At 38.2% G+C, this 16,453-nt stretch overlaps 1 protein-coding gene across 1 annotated transcript in view; it reads left to right on the forward strand.

Moving 5' to 3' along the window:
- Adgrv1 (adhesion G protein-coupled receptor V1) overlaps nt 1-16,453 on the forward strand; it is a 549,406-nt gene that overhangs the window by 350,066 nt on the left and 182,887 nt on the right. The window contains exon 85 of the mRNA XM_026783832.1: nt 6,889-7,067. Coding sequence (XP_026639633.1) covers nt 6,889-7,067 — 179 coding nt within the window. The remainder of the gene's footprint in view (nt 1-6,888; nt 7,068-16,453) is intronic.

Here is a 16,453-nt window from a genome sequence, read left to right on the forward strand (position 1 = left end):
TTCAAGAGTTGGCTCAATGGGCAAAATGCTTGTTGTCAAGACTGAGCCTGAGTTCAAGCACTAAACCCACATGTTAAAAGGAAGAAATCGCTTCTAATAAGTGCTTCTCTGACCTCAACACATGTATACCCTCACAATACACTCATTAGGATGTGCATAAATAGAGATAATAAAAAATGCCCTTAAAACAAACATTTTAAAATAGCAGACTGGTGGGTATTTTGTTTGGGCCACATTTTCAATGTCAGGATACGCTTTTGTAAATGGTCGCACTTTACTTTTCTATCACGTGTTTTCAACACCCAGTGGTAAAGTTAGATTACATTTACACTGCTGGGAGGAACCTCTCATTGATAAACAATTATATAACATCTCTCAGCCTATCTTGCAAATCAGGTTACAGTTTCACCACCTTTGAAAACTGTGAAAATACGAAACTAACTAATCCATACAGAAAGTTGGCCCCGTGCCCGGCTCAGGGTGTACGCTGTGCACATTCACTTCTGGGGCTGCAGAGGCTAACATGTGACTAAAATAGCAGAGATGTTGAATATTCTACTATTGCAGTGTAATTAATATCTTTCGTTGAATGGGGGATATGTTTGCTTCTTGGGAATAGGCTGATTTTAGGAGAGGCACATACCAGCCACAAAGCCCTAGCAAGGCTAATCTCTGATCTCTAGGTTAGCACACAAATGCCTATTCAGCCCCGCCTCTCTCACCAACAACCTTCTCCCTTCCTCAGGCTTGGCTCTCTCTTGCTGGGGAGTCACACAGCATGGTGGGAATATAACAATAGCAAAGTTTGCTTATTTGGTTTTGAAACAAACAACTCACCAATTCCGTATTGGGCCAAGGATGACTGTCCTGCCCTTCTGTTTTTCTTCGTGTAAGATCACTCAGTGTGAACATTGAAAACATTTCCCACTTCCTTAAGATGCCAGGATCATGTTTACTCTAAGTTAGATCGACAGCTAGAATTTCAAATGTTGGAGTGCCTTTCCTTTATGCTGCTGACTAGTTGTTTGGATTTTCTTTCGTTTTGGAGATAACATATACTAATATTACAAAATAAAAACAAGTCACAGTGATGTCAAATCAATTGTACATCTTCCTTGCTATTTTGTATGTTTGACATTTTTGCTTTATCCCCAATGCCATGCTCAAAGGTAAACAGTGCTAATGGTTTCCTGTGTATGCCTCCACAAATACCCCATGAGTAGACAAATATTTATAAATCTATAAACAAGCACACATGTGTATCCTTGTGATTGTATATACTTTTTATGTGAATGTATATATATTTATGTTTGGGAATCTTTACTTTTACAGTGTTTAACTCTACTCTCTTCTATGCTATAATATAGCTATTTTGTAATTTATTTTGTAGTTTCTAATTAATTCTGGTTAATGGTAGTTAGTTCTTTGTATTATAAACAATAGTTGTTTGCTTAGAGAGTATCCATAGAATTCCTAAATATTATGTTTTTATTATGTATGGTCACATAAGACATGCTTCCAATTGGATTACCAGATCATGGGTTAACTGAAGAACTATAATATAAACTGTGATTGTTTGCAATATCCACATACAGTAGAGGTAAATGTAACTTTGCTTTTGTATTCATTTGGCTCAGTTTTATGACCATCATGTCACCATGTTAAATCACTGTAGAGCAACCTGCTTCCCTCACAGAGGACAGGAGAGTCTTGCATTGTCTCTACAATCCCATTCTCTCATTCCTAAGTTCACAGCTTATTCAAACATAATGTTTTAATTTGAAAGTAAAACTTCCTTGATGAATGCATTCTTAAATTGGTAGAATAGGCTAGAAATCACTATGCTTGAACATTTATATCTTCTGCCTTAACTTTTCCATGTAGCCTGACAATGGAGAAAGAAACATACAGGATCTTAATTCCTTAGTAGCAAGGGCTGGAGCATGGCAACAGGAAGAGGAATGCTAAAATTAGCCATGCTTTTCCTTTGTCATTGATTTAATTTGACAGAACTTCAAAAGTATTGAAGACAACAGACTGATAAATACCAAGATAAAAATGACATACCCAGGAAATACTGAATTATCAAGCCTCCAACAGCCTTGCAATTCTTTTAATGCAATAAATAATTTAAAAAAGGGAAGAAGGACATGTGGGAACATTTCTTAGATTTGCATCTAAAATGAATGATTAAGAACACATGGTGGTGGGTAGAATTAGTAGCTTGTGTGATTGCAGATTACATGTAATGCTATACATCAGTTCAGTGATTCCAGTGAAATAATTAATAACCAAGTATTATACACAGCCTGGATAAAATCTTTGTTCATATGAAATTTATAGAGTTCAAATAGCCCATTTAGCCTAAAATAAATGACATGTCTCCTTTATACTTTTCTAACATACTAATGGTTATATGAAGATATAGTAATGAACTAATGAATTTGTGTTTATAGAATATATAAAACCATAATTCTGACCTATGCTACCTAAAGCAATGTTTTTGATTTTTTTGTGTAGATACTTCTCTGTGTAGTAATGTAACCAATATGCTTATAGATACAGTCTTTAATTTATTCTTATGTATATTCAGTCTAAAAAATCTTATTTGGGTATTTTAGTTAGTTTTTTTGTACTTTAAATGGAATCGATTAAAAGTTTCGCAGTCCCAGTTACTAATTCTGGGAATGTAGTTCTGTAGTTCTTATGTGAGAAGGTGAAGACAGAGAGAGACAAAGGGAGGAGAGACAGAGAGTACTAAAATAATACAGCACAAAATTACTTGAATTAAATTAGATTGATGTATATTGTTAACTCATGAGGTCTATATTTATTTTTCTATAAATATTGGTTAAACTCATGTTTTGCATTTAATATTTTAAAGTTTTCACTAGTTAACTTGTGTTCCTCTTAATAGGAGGTTTGATGAAGTAAAATCAAGTCTTCTAAAATTTCTTCCAAACAAAGGTTTTAAAGTGTGCACATACATGCACATGCATGTATGCACACATGCACACACACACACACATGCACACACATATTAATATGTGGGAGGAAATTTCAGTTCATAAAATGAATATTAAACTCAATTAAAATGGTGCAAAAATATGTTCATTTTCACTTATTTGATTTTCTCAAAGATTACAAGTAATACATTTAACCAGATATTATAAAATCTGGTTTTGTATACAAGATAAACAAAAATTAATCTGCCACAGCTCCTAGTTAGGTTTCATCAATTTATGTACGAATAACCCCTCTCATTCTTTTCTAAATGTTACCATAAAAATATGGACAGAGAACAAACATATCTATATTTTCTTTTTCTTGGAGCATGGATCTCTATTCACATGTGTTTGTTGGTTATGGAAAGATAAGAATATAAGGTCTTAGCTGGGTGGTGGTGGCCCATGCCTTTAATTCCAGCACTCAGAAGGCAGAGGCAGGCAGATCTCAGAATTTGAGGCTAGCCTGGTCCACAAGAACTAGTTCTAGGACTTCCTCCAAAGCTACAAAGAAACGCTTTCTTGAAAAAAATCAAAAAAGAAAACAAGAAAGAAAAAGAAAAAATAAGGGTCTTATGCACAAGATGCTAATATCAGTGTTTATATGAACTTCTAAGTAAATAAATCTTAAATATAATTAGTCTTGGGTTATTTGTTTATTTAATGCAAGATCCCATATACCTCAGGCTACCCGAAAACAGGCTATACAGCTGAGGGTAACCTTGAATTCCTGATTCTTCTGCTCCCAGAGTAGTACTGAGTACTGAGGTTAGAAGCGTGTGCCACTGCATGTGACTTCAACAATCTACATCGTATTACAAAGGAGTAGCCACCACATGTGACTTCAACACTCTACATCATATTACAGAAGAGGAGCTGTGAGTTTAAGGACGGGAAGATGGTTAAATTCTCAGTCTATCTTTAAGCTTCAAGAATAGCGCGCACGCACACATGCGCGCACACACGCGCGCGCGCGCGCGCACACACACACACACACACACACATACACACACAGTTACTTTAGAAGACGTAGTAAACTAAGGGAAACTGATTGAAACAGTACCGAATCATGAGAGTGGTGAGTAGATAAGAGCACTCACTCAGCTGAAACTGTGAGTGCAGTTTGTCTGTCCAGCCTTCCCTACGAACACTTTCTCTCCAGATGTTGCTATAGCACAGCTGCTGCAGGTCAGTTTTCATGGACAGCTTAGGTGATCATGGGATTGCAAGGTGATTCAATGAAGAGATTGGTCCAGACGAATCCAGGTTTCTATCCAAACCAGCTGTGACCAGCTGAACAGGGTCACATGGCACATGGAGCTTCTGGGCCAGTTCTGTGTATGGCTGGGGGAGATGAGAGACAGGGCTTAGGAAAGGAAGTTCATGACCTAGGCATGAATCTCAAAATATGCCTACCTGAATATATTAAAATAAAACTTAAGGTCAAGTGTGACTCTAATGTCATGCTTTTAATATTAGTACTTGGGAGGTGGAGGCAGGAGGATGAGGAATATATGACTATTTTTGGTTGTATATAAAGAAAGAGAGGTAGGAGGAAAGAAAGAAAGAGAAAGAAAGGAAGGAGGAAAGAAAGAAAGAAAGAAAAAAAGAAAAAGAAAGAACAAAAATTCAGGAAAACCGAGTGAGTCAGAGAAAATCTTACACATGGACCACATGGTTGTCAAGAATAATTAAAATATTTTAAAATACTGTTTCTAATCTATATGGTGAAAAATGATATACAATGTAATGCTTTCTTCATAGTATATTTCAGTGATTAGATCTTGTTAGGAAGGTATTTACATTTTTTCAGACTGACAGAAGTTTATGACACGGAGCTAGCTTTCCTGAAACAAGTCATTGAGAATCCAGTGACACTCTGAAGTCCTGCACCTATGAGCCAAGAAAACAATTCTCTCAACTTCTTACCTCCGCTTATCTGAAACTGTGGCTGAGATGTTCCTGGAAGGCTCAGCTATCCTCTGAGAAATTACCGTCTGTGTGAAAGCAGACATCAGAGAAAACCCCAAGCCTTGCCAAGCAGAATGGAGACATCACTCACTACATCCCTCCATCTGGACACCTGCCCCTTCTGCAGTGCATGCAGGTTGACCTACTGTGCAGATGCACATAGACACATCCTGTATTAGAGTGTATCTTGCACAACTGTTGCATCTGGAGTGACCTTTAGCTTCGGTGACTTTTTGTCGTCGAATAACCAGCACTGGCTACCTCAGCATCCTGTACACAGTGGCCACTGGTGTGAGTCTACACCCTATGCTGAGTGTAGAGGGAAGTGTGCACAGAGGGTGGGGGTAACACAACAAGCTTTGGCCTTAATCACTTTTAAAGAGAAGTTAGAACAAATTTGCATAAACAACAATTCAAAACATGCTTTATAATTGCATTTATATGCAGATGTGCATAAAGATAAGGAAATAAACTCAAAGACAAAAATCTCCAAGGAACCAAATATTTTTATTCTTCCCAAGTTTAGCCTAGTATAATTCCTCAAGACAGAAATGGTGCAGATAGGATCTTGCTCAGAAGCCTCAGTAAACAGCATCTAAAAGCCTCCCGCAGCATGAGACACACTTGTTTTCCACTCAAAAGGGCTTACACTGTGGCATTCTGAGTTTGGGGCATGAGTTATTTATGCTCGTCCTCATCCTTCTAGGAGACTTGAGGAACTGGTGACATTTTCCGGTGGGAACCATGTGTGTGCCAGCAGTTTGCAACACCAGCCCTCACTGCATCTTTCTAATAACGATGCATGATAGAGAAGCAGAGCATACAGATGCTGTCCTTTCCAGAGCTGGTCCTCCTCAGGAACATGTGTGTGAAGTCATGTATACCCATGACTTCACACATTGACTTGAAGAGGGTGACTTTTGCAGGAAGGAGATATAATGGGGTGCTGTGACAGCCATTGTCATTGCTGTACTTAGTAATAGCTAAGTAAGGCAATCGAGGAAAGAAAATGATAGAAGACAGAAGTGGTAACTTCTAGATCTGGCCTTGACACAGCTTGATATGGTGCTTGGGGACAATGACAACATTTATGTGCTTTATTTTCCACATTCCATCCGTCTAATCTGTCCCTATGTCCTCCTAACTCAAGGCACATGCCCCTTGTGTACTTTTATCCTATGAACTAGAAGATATGTGATGTGGTTTTAATATAAAATAAATGTTTCTCTTACTCATTTGGTGCCCTCTTGTTAGAATCTATGATTCAGAATAGTAAATCACATCCCACCCTTTCGGCAATGCATCCTCAGTGGCTAGTCTGACCTCTGAAATTCACTATGTTCTTGGAAAATATTAGTCAAGTGAGTGAACAAGAAAGTGAAAACAGACTGCGATCCTTCTTGATTTTTCTCCATTCATAGTTGCACTGAGTTTTGGATTCAGTAGTCCTGTGTGCACACACTGTTGAGATGGAGCCTGGCTCTCCCCTGTATTAGGCACTCATGTATAAAAGCTGTCAAAATCTCTGAAAGTTCAGAGGCATTATTTCTTCATCCCCATCATGAATTTGTTCCTATGGGAAGTGGTTTGGGTGACAGACAATGTTTGTTTTTTCAGAGGCATGTTTACAGACACTCAGAAGATCATGACAAAGTTTAAGGCAGAACATAGTAGGGAAAAGAAAAGGGCCGTTAGATTAAATATTTTTTCATGTTCCCAGAGTTTCTAAAAATGCCCCAGATTTCTTGAATATCTGAAATAAAGGAATATTGTAACTTAAAAATAATCCAACTTAAACTGTTTTTATGAAGCTGGTCTTCCCCTTCATTGCTAGTGACCCTGCGTGTCTACACCAGCAGAGCTGCGTCTTGTGCCACTAACCCCAGCCTGCTCATATCGCTTCCTTCCCTAGTCCGTGAACTTCTGGTACGTGCTGGTGATGAGTGATGAACACACCGAGAGGCGATACCTGCTCTTTTGCCTTCTGAGCTGGGGTCTTCCGTCTTTTGTGGTGATTCTTCTCATAGTTATTCTGAGAGGAGTCTATCATCGGGACATGCCGCAGATCTATGGACTCATCCACGGTGACTTGTGAGTACACCCGGGCAGCACGCTGCTGTCTTGGGCTTTTGGCACTTTCACTGGTAACTGTACTGGTAGAGAGGGATGCGGCTGGAAGAGGGGTGTAAGTGCAGGCATTTCACACCGGTGCTTTCCTGCTCACTTTCTGAAGCTGTCCTTTGTCTAGTCATTCATTCCTTTAAAAATGAAATAGTTGCCTCTGGATTAGCAGTTTTCTCTGGTAAGAGGTATTAAGTAGCCAACAGTAAATTATATCTTATCATAACAGTTTACCCAGACCGGACAAATAGTAAGAGATGACAAATCAAATCACCGTGAACATTTTGATAATGAATCAATGGAAAATTCTGGTATCAACCTCACATGTCAAGGATAAAGCCCATTTAGTTTCTTCTCGAATGGAGTTTTCCCCCCTTTTTTCAAGTGTTTACCATACCATCTTGGTGTCTCCATCTTCAGGTAACAGGTTTGAGCTTTCAACTGCAGAGAACACAATGCACATTTAGATTTTATAGTAAGAAATTTGCAATTGTAATTTCTTAAATCAAGTATCTACCAGACTCAGAAATAAACTATGCAAAGATCTTAATCCTCAAGCTAAAAATCTTATCTGGATTTACTGAAAACAAAAATAAATCTGTTTGCTTAAAACAAAAATAAAGCTGCCATGAGTTCACAAAGGGTTTGTAAGTTGCCACAATAAACTATAGAAACACTGCATTTAAAGTTTATATTTTATATTATTTGGAAATATTTTCTGTTCTTTTATTGTTTTTCTAACTTTTTCAGTGGTCTCATGTTTATTGTTGATTAGACAAATTTGAAAGGATTAAGGGTGAAATTCAATGGTGCTTTATAAGGACAAATCAAAGTTTTCTCTGTGGGGAAAAAAAGATTAAAAGTGTCCTGAGTTTTATTTCTGGTTTGAGTCTTGATCTAGGAATCATATTCTTTCTAGCTTCTTTGGTACATTTGGGGAAGTCTGCTGCATTTGTGTGTGGAGTAATGTTATGTACAGAGTTGTCTGTATTTCTTTAAAACAAGAAAACACCAATCAGCACATGAGCATATATTAAATAAAGAATGGTGTGTGTAGTAGGGGCTGTGGGTTGCATTCCACCACCCAGCTCCCGCCACCGGCTAGCTTTACCCGAAATAACAACATACAAATTGTATTCTTTTAAACACTGCTTGGCCCATTATATCTAGCCTCTTCTCGGCTAACTCTCGCACCTGGACTAGCCCATTTCTAATAAAGTGTGTAGCACTGAGGTGTGCTTACTGGGAAGATTCTAGCCTACGTCCATCCTGGGCCAGAGCTTGATTGCGTCTGCCTCAGAGAGCAGGGCTATCACATCTGCCCGGGAGAGGGGAGCATGGCGTCTCTGAGCTCACTTCTTCTTCCTCCCAGCATTCTGTTCTGTTTACTCCACCCACCTATGTTCTAACCAATAAAATGGGCCAAGGCAGTTTCTTTATTTTTTAACCAATGACCTTCCTCCATCAGGTGTGGTGCATTATAGGCTCCAACAAAAACAGGAAACATGGAGGGGTTGGGAGGTGAGACAGCTGGGGTGAGTGTACATCCAGGGAACAGTTACTCTTTCATGGTTAGTGTCAAGCCCTACACCCAACCCCAACTCTCTCTGCCCTTCGCATTAAAGACATTGAATAAGAACAAAAGTATAGCTTGGGGAATTGAGGAGAATGGCAGTTACGTCACTGTCCCAATCTGTTGTCTTCCTGTGGGACATGTTCAACAGTAGTGGTAGACACTGACAGAGCAGAAGAGACAGTAAGGACAACCTTAAAAGTCTACTTGCAATTCTGACTCCACTCCTGTGAACTGGGGAGAAGGCTTTTAAAACTGACTTCACTGTTTGTGTTGGAACCAGCCTTCTGGTTGCTAGCTTCACTTACTTTCTTAAATCTGGCAGACTTCTCTTGAAACAGCTTGTTGACTCTTTCTAGTACTAATCTCCCAAGCATGTATTGATTGCAGAGCTGAGAGCATGGAAGGATGGATGGATGGATGGACTTTGTCTCTTGTTTGTGCCTTAACAGAAAGAAGAGATTCTCATTTATAACACAGACCTACTATTCAAGGAATCCTAAAGCAATAACAAAATCACATTTTCTCAGCACAATAAAATGGTGTACTCATGCATGGTTTTCAAGTCCATTGAGTTGTTAAAAAAAAACAATGAAAAATTATGCTGTTGCATATTTTCAAGAGGAAGAGAGAGTAGTGGGGACCATCAGCCCATAGATGCCTAAATATCAGAGACATTGTCAGAACAAGGAGAGGATTTATAAAGAACATGGTCCCAAGGAGATATTTACTAGACATTCTTGTTAATACTTTGTAATCTTAAAGTCAAATACTTCTACACACACACAAACAGACAGAGAGAGACTTGCACACACAGACACATGAGCGTATGCAAGCATGTGTAAAGACATACAAATATATACACATGCATGACTTGTTTCTGAACCTTGTATATTACTTCTTTGAAGATGACTCATCTCCATTATTAGCCAACCATAAAACAAAAGCTTTTATGATTATAAAGCTTAACCAGCTTCCATACTCTAATGAAAATGAGAAAAAAGTAAAATTCTAAAAGAAATAACCTACTTGCAAGCTTATGAGAAAGATATCACCCATTTGTTACATAAGTTTCTGTGAAATTATCAGTTACTTTGTACATATGAAGATTTGAAAAATGGAACACTATATATATAGAAGTCATTGCAAGGTCATTGTTGCTTCTAAACAGTTAAATAGGTAATAAGTACTTGTTATTGATGTACACACATATGTTCTACACATGCACAGCCATGACACAATGTGGTGACATACTTGGCCAGTGGCAAATCATATGACATGTGTTCAAATGCACAGGCACACACTGGCTTGCTATTTATATTCCTGATCATTTTGTCTTCTTATTGGGTCAAGAAGAACCTCTCATACTGATTACTTTAGGGCATTGTGTTTTGTTTATGTAAACTCTAGAAGATGGCAATCAATGCCATTTCAAAAGAAGAATATACATATCTTGCTATTAAATTTTGAAATGCTAGTTAATTTTTCAAGTTTCTGCATCATCCTTTGTTGAACACAAATAAATCATGAGTAAAGAGCTGGTGGCTGGTGGCAACTCCTTTCTTATGTGAACTCTTTGGCAAGACAGGGCTTCTTTAGGGGTGGTTTTAATAATGCATTACATATCTTCCCTGCCTTGATGAATGGGAGCCCACGAGAAGCTCTCTTACTGCTTTTTAGAGGATTGTCACAGAGGTAAGAGCTACACAAGAACATCCAAATGAACATACTCTCAAAATGCTTATTTTCTCAAACTTACAGAAGAGTGATGTCTTAGAGTAGCTAAGCTGTAGTAAGTGAACAGTACACTAACTTATATCTGGCTTTAATGCCATAGATTAGTAGATCCAAAGTGACTAATCTTATAATTCCTTTTCTCCCTAATTCACATACAACTTTCTTCCTTGTTATCCAAGGAACTCAAATTGCAAATAACTCTGCTTTTCAGTAGAACTTCAGTCTCAACATAAGGGCAGAAAATAGTTCTTATTAGCATTAAAGACCTGGAAACCTGCATAGCCGTGTCACAACATGCCTTCTTGAGGTCCCATGGTGGAAACTGGTTGTGTGATATGCATGGCAGTTACCCACTGACTGATGATGGCTTGGCAGTTATACATGTCTTTCTTGCTTACAAGGAGATTTTTGTAATTAAATCTTTAATGCTTTTGTATGTGAAAGCTGCTGATTTTCTAAGATTTTGTTGAAATGAAGGTAGTATTGATTTCATAAAATGGGAGGTCTGAAGTCATGTCTTCCTCAGAATGTTGGAAGACAGTGCTCATGGAACCATCCACAACTTTCTTAGCAGGAAGGCTTTTAATTAAAATTACGTTTTCTTTAAAATATATCACTATTTATATTTTCTATTTCTAATGTTTTTTAGAATTTTATAAATTGTCATGTTTCTATGAATTTTCCATCTCATTTAGCTAATGTTTATAAGCTCCCGACAATCCATCCTTTCCATTTTTGATATTGATAGGTAGTGTATATATCTGTGTAGTAATGTATTGGTTAATAGCACACATTGATTAAGGATAGCCCAAACCAAATTTTTTAATAAATAATTTATATGATTCAGAAGTAATGTTTTAATGAAGGATGATACAGTGAATAACTGAAAATATAATGTTCTCTAACTATGTTTGTCTGCATATCTTCAGTAGCATTATTAACTGCTATTGTGATTACTATCTTTTTCTATGATAACCTCCTGTGGTTGGCTTTTTTGTTTTAGCCTAAAACTAATGCCTGTATATCATATAATCAGGCATCTTATAAATGTATCTTTCAGAATTATGTAAAGCTATACAATATCTAGAATTAAAAAATAATAAATCCTTAGAAACACACATGCATAAAACAAACAAACAAAAAGATATATAAATCTACGTGGAATTTTTTTTCAAGTCATATCAACAAGAAAGCAATAAGAGCAAATGTCGCTGGGGCTGTAAGAGAATAAAAAGGAACACTATTGTATTGCCAGTAGAAATATGAATTAGTTCAGTAACCATGAATGTTAGCTTGGAGCTGCCTCAAAACCTAAGAGCAGAAGTCCCGTGTTATCCAGTTATCCCAGCCCTGTGACTCTCCCAGAAGAAGTTCATGTCTGATGAAGAAGAGGCAATGAATGGCATGCCTGTAGTACAGCTGCAGCGTTCGCAGCAGCCACGTCATAGAATGGCATGCCCGTAGTACTGCTGCAGTGTTCACAGCAGCCGCGTCATAGAATGGCATGCCTGTAGTACAGCTGCAGCGTTCACAGCAGCCGCGTCATAGAATGGCATGCCTGTAGTATTTCTGCTGTGTTTACAACAGCCACATCATAGAATCACCCCCAAGTTCCTCTCAGCAGGTGAAGAGATGAAGCAAATGTGCTATACAGAAAAAAAAATAGAACATTACTCATCTCAAAAGAATGAGTCATGTCATTTCCAGAAAAATGTGTAGGACTAGAGACTGTCATCTTCAGTGAAAGCCTGACGCAGACAGGCAGTAGTCATGTGTTTGCTCTCATAGTAGAGACGAGTGGTGAGGGAATCATAAAGTAGAGTGCAAACCACTGGAAAAGCAGAAAGGGTTGAAGAGAAGGGGTGGCAGGTACATGAGAGAGTTGGGTAAAATATGATGGAAATATGCCATATCTATCTGCAGAAAGGGCATAATGAAACCCATTACTCTGTACAACTAATACATATACCGGTGAGACGTCACCCTCAAGAGGCTTTGAACATCCTTGAGAGGTGTTCTGATGAAGGTCCTCTATCCCACAAGCACCCACCCTTTGAATCTGAAGCCATGTCTCTTCTTGCCCACATCCTACAGTGGTGAACCATTTCCCAGTCCAAATTTGATTCTTAACTTTTTCCCAACGCATGTCTGATCTTAGTCATCTCCTATTTTACCACCACTGCTGTTCTGTGACCTCTCTTATATTTGGAGTGGGGGGTTACCTGATCACTGCTGTTCTTTGGCCTCTCTTATCATTGGGGTGGTGGGTTGTCTGACGCACTTCCCAACTCGTAATGGCTTCATGTTGTGATATTCTGCCAAATTGTTGGTGTTTTAGTTCTAGTTGCTCATCATAACTCCCAGATCATGGTTCAGCAGGTCCCACTGCTCGGCACTGCTGCTGACCTGTTTCCCAGATTAGTACTCCAAGCCACCCCCTTCATTGCCCTTTGTGCATGAACTTCTTCACGTGTGTTACAGTATCTAATGTTTACATTTTTTATAAGTCAGCTTATTTTCCTTCACTTAGTACATCATTATTTTTCTCCAAAGTAACAACTTATGTATTAATTGAGTGAGTAGCTATTTTCAGAGTGACACATACCTCTGATGGTGTTTCATGAATCTTTTGGCTGTGTTAATGATACTATACAAAAAAATGCTTATTTGTGTCAGTTTTGTAACTTGACATTCAGCCTGGGCATCACTAACTAATCACAGATATATAACGATTTAACAAACTTATGAATGAAATAGAATTTAACTTATCCTTGAGTGGAATAGATTAACTAAGAAAAGGAAACTATTTAAGAGCCTAGTATATAAATTTATACAAGTGAAAATACAAAATTTCAGGAAAAGCTTTCATGATATATATAATGTATATATGTGTACATGTGTATGTATGTATAATATATTCCTCTTTTCTGTATGTAATTAATCGTCCTCCGCCGTCATCACCCTCTCCCTCATCTTCTCTGTACTCCCTCTCTTGCTCTCCTTTGTTATGTTCCGTGCCTGATCCAATAATGATTAGTCAAAGTATATGTGATATATCTGGAGCTCATAAAACAATTCTAAATATCTAGATATTTTAAGTGCTACAGGAGTCACAAAATCTCGTAAGAAATTAGTCTTTTTGCACACAAAAGCTCAAAGTCTAATTTGGCATGACGAATGAATTTGTGGAGCTCATTTACTTCACACAACCTCACTTAGAGATAGGCCTAGAGTCACGAAGTGGAAATGTGCTTTCAGAATGTAGAATATCTAAACTATACCTACACTTGATTCTTTGTCATTGAGACAGATGAGTCTGTAATTTCTGGGGAATTTCCCTGTTGAAAGTTAATAAAAGAAGGCCCTATGTCCTCTGATGAATTAATACTTAGCTCAAATAATAGTGGGTGCAAGCAAATCTGCCCCTGAGTGATGGCCATTGCCTGGAGGGCATCCCTATTGAATAGTTGATGCTGGATGTCTTTCAAAGTCATCCAATATTTTTCTTGGCCTGGCCCTTTGCTTCTGCAGGTAAAAAAAAAAAAACATACAAAATATAGGACTGAGTCAAAGTCACAGAAGAATATGGTATTGAGATTGATTAATAATGACTGTTAACAGACAGGACCTACAATCACCTTGGAGGCAAACTTTCACTGTGCCCATAAGGGATTGTCTATATTCCATTAACAGAGGAAGAAGGACTTACCAGGCATATAGGAGGCACCATTCTATGAACTGGAGTTCTGAACTGAAACAAAGAAGAATACAGTGTAAGCATTCATCTGTCTTTGCTTCCTGCCTGTGGACATACTATGACAGGCTTCCCCAAGCTCCTATCCCCATGAGTCCCCTGCAGTGATCGGCTTCACCCTGTGAATCCTACCAAACCCTTCTGCTTTAATGTGTTCCATCAGTATATTTTGTCACAGCAATAGCAAAAGCAAGGAATATAGTTTCAAAATGAGAATTTGACATTCATCTGTGCCATAACTCACATGGAAACTTGTGAATAGAGTGATTGGGAATGAGTTTCAAATTCATGACAATTACTGAAGACATCATTTGACTTGATTTTCTCTTCCATCTTTCTTTTAAATAATTTTATTAATTGAGACTTTCATACAGTTTATTTTGCTCATATTCACCTCCTACACCAAACTCCTTCCAGATCCACCCCTTCCTCCATATCCACCAAACTTCATGCTCTTGCTATTCAAAAGAAAGAAAGAAACAAAAGCTTCATATACACTTCCCATGTCTCAGTACACTTAGGTATGGGCTGCCTTAGAGAGGGAAAAACTAATCTCCCGACTGCTATCAAAGGCCAACAGCTCCTCGACTAGACATGGAATTTCTTGACCGCCTCACCCTTTCCATGATTTGGTCTTTTCTAAGATTTGGTCTGGCTTGACCTTGGGAAGGTCTTCTGCATGCTGCCACAGTGAGAGTGAGTTCACAGGTGAGTTCACCTCCCGTATTGTGTCCAGAAAACATTGTTTCCTTCCAGTCACTCACTGCTTCTGACTCTTAGAATCTTTTGGTATTCTCTTCTGCGTTGATACCTGAGCCTTGACTAGGGGATAGGGTTGAGATGGTCTAAGCATTCCATTTAGGGTTGAACACTACATAATATTATTCTCTGCATTTGGATCAATTATGGTTCTTCCTATTGACTTCCACCTACTGCAAGAAGCTTCTCTGATGTGGACTGAGAGATGCACTAATCTATGGGTATAATTATGTCATTAAGAGCTGTTTTAGCACTGTGTCCATTCAACATTATAATAAAAATAGGTTCTCACCTGCAGCCTGTAACCAGTACAGCCACAAGTTCTTGGTTTTAGTATTTCTTCCTCTTATCAGCCAGAGCCCAACATGTTAATAAATATCAATAATAGTAAAAATGATGTAGTAATGGTGATAGGTTGTTTTGTACTTTCAAAGTGCTGGTTTCTTCTCTTTGGTGCCAATTGGCATTCGATAAATATATATTGAGTTATGGTTATGCTTGAAGTTCCTAGAAACCAAGTTTTATGATCTACTTTAGATTCTCTTAACAAATATTAATTTTTAGCCTACCTGATTTTCCTGCTCTTAAACTGAATTATCTGTTTTATAAATTGTCCAGTCCTCAGAAACAATCTAATTTTTCTAGCTGTATTAGGAAAAATGATACTAATATAGAATATACATCTTCATGATCTAAATTAGAACTAAGTAGAAGTAATTGTGCTCTGTAGGACATATGATACCTTATGAGAGTATTTTCAATAAATTGATTAAAAGTGAATCATTAAAAAATGCTTATAAATGCAGGGAGCTTTTTTACCTGATTTCTGAGGATTGAAAGAGCAGGTATCATCTAAGAAAACGAATGTTGTCACCACCTCTTCCTGGATTGCTGGGCTGGGAGGTGTACCATCACCCACATGCACAAGCACAGGCACACACAAACAGGAAGCTTAGCTAGCATTTCCCACCCATTCATCCTAAAATAAAGAGGAATTGTGCCTCCCATCATGCTTTTCAGCTTGTTTTATGTAGCAGTCAGTAAAACAATCCAAAGGAAACTGTGACTTCCAAGTGCACTCAGTATAAATTAGTTAATGGAGGGTGATTTCAGATACCCCCTGGTACACATTGATAGCTGCTCCCCTACAGAACCGTAGGGATGGGAGCATCTCACTTGTTTCCCTAAAGATCAGGCACATACTTAAAGCACATCATGTTTCAGATCATGTCAAACACCTGTAGCGTCCTGAACTACTTACTTGTAAACATGCTCAGTGTTGGACTTTGTGCAACAGTAGCTTATTTCCTTCTGCTAGTGCTCAACTGTTCCCACACCCAGACCCAGTCCCAGCCCCGCAGTCTCAGCAACACCCTGCGCTCTCCAGGCTGTTCATCTCTCTCCCCAAGAAACATCCCAGCTGCAATCTGAGTGTATATAACCTGGATCCTGCTCTTTACAAGTGGACCGCGGGAACTTTATAAAGTGACACACCCAATTTCAGGTCTGTGAGAGCCTCACACAAGCATTCAC

Source organism: Microtus ochrogaster, chromosome 19 (assembly GCF_000317375.1).
Source record: "Microtus ochrogaster isolate Prairie Vole_2 chromosome 19, MicOch1.0, whole genome shotgun sequence".
NCBI classification, from domain to species: domain Eukaryota; kingdom Metazoa; phylum Chordata; class Mammalia; order Rodentia; family Cricetidae; genus Microtus; species Microtus ochrogaster.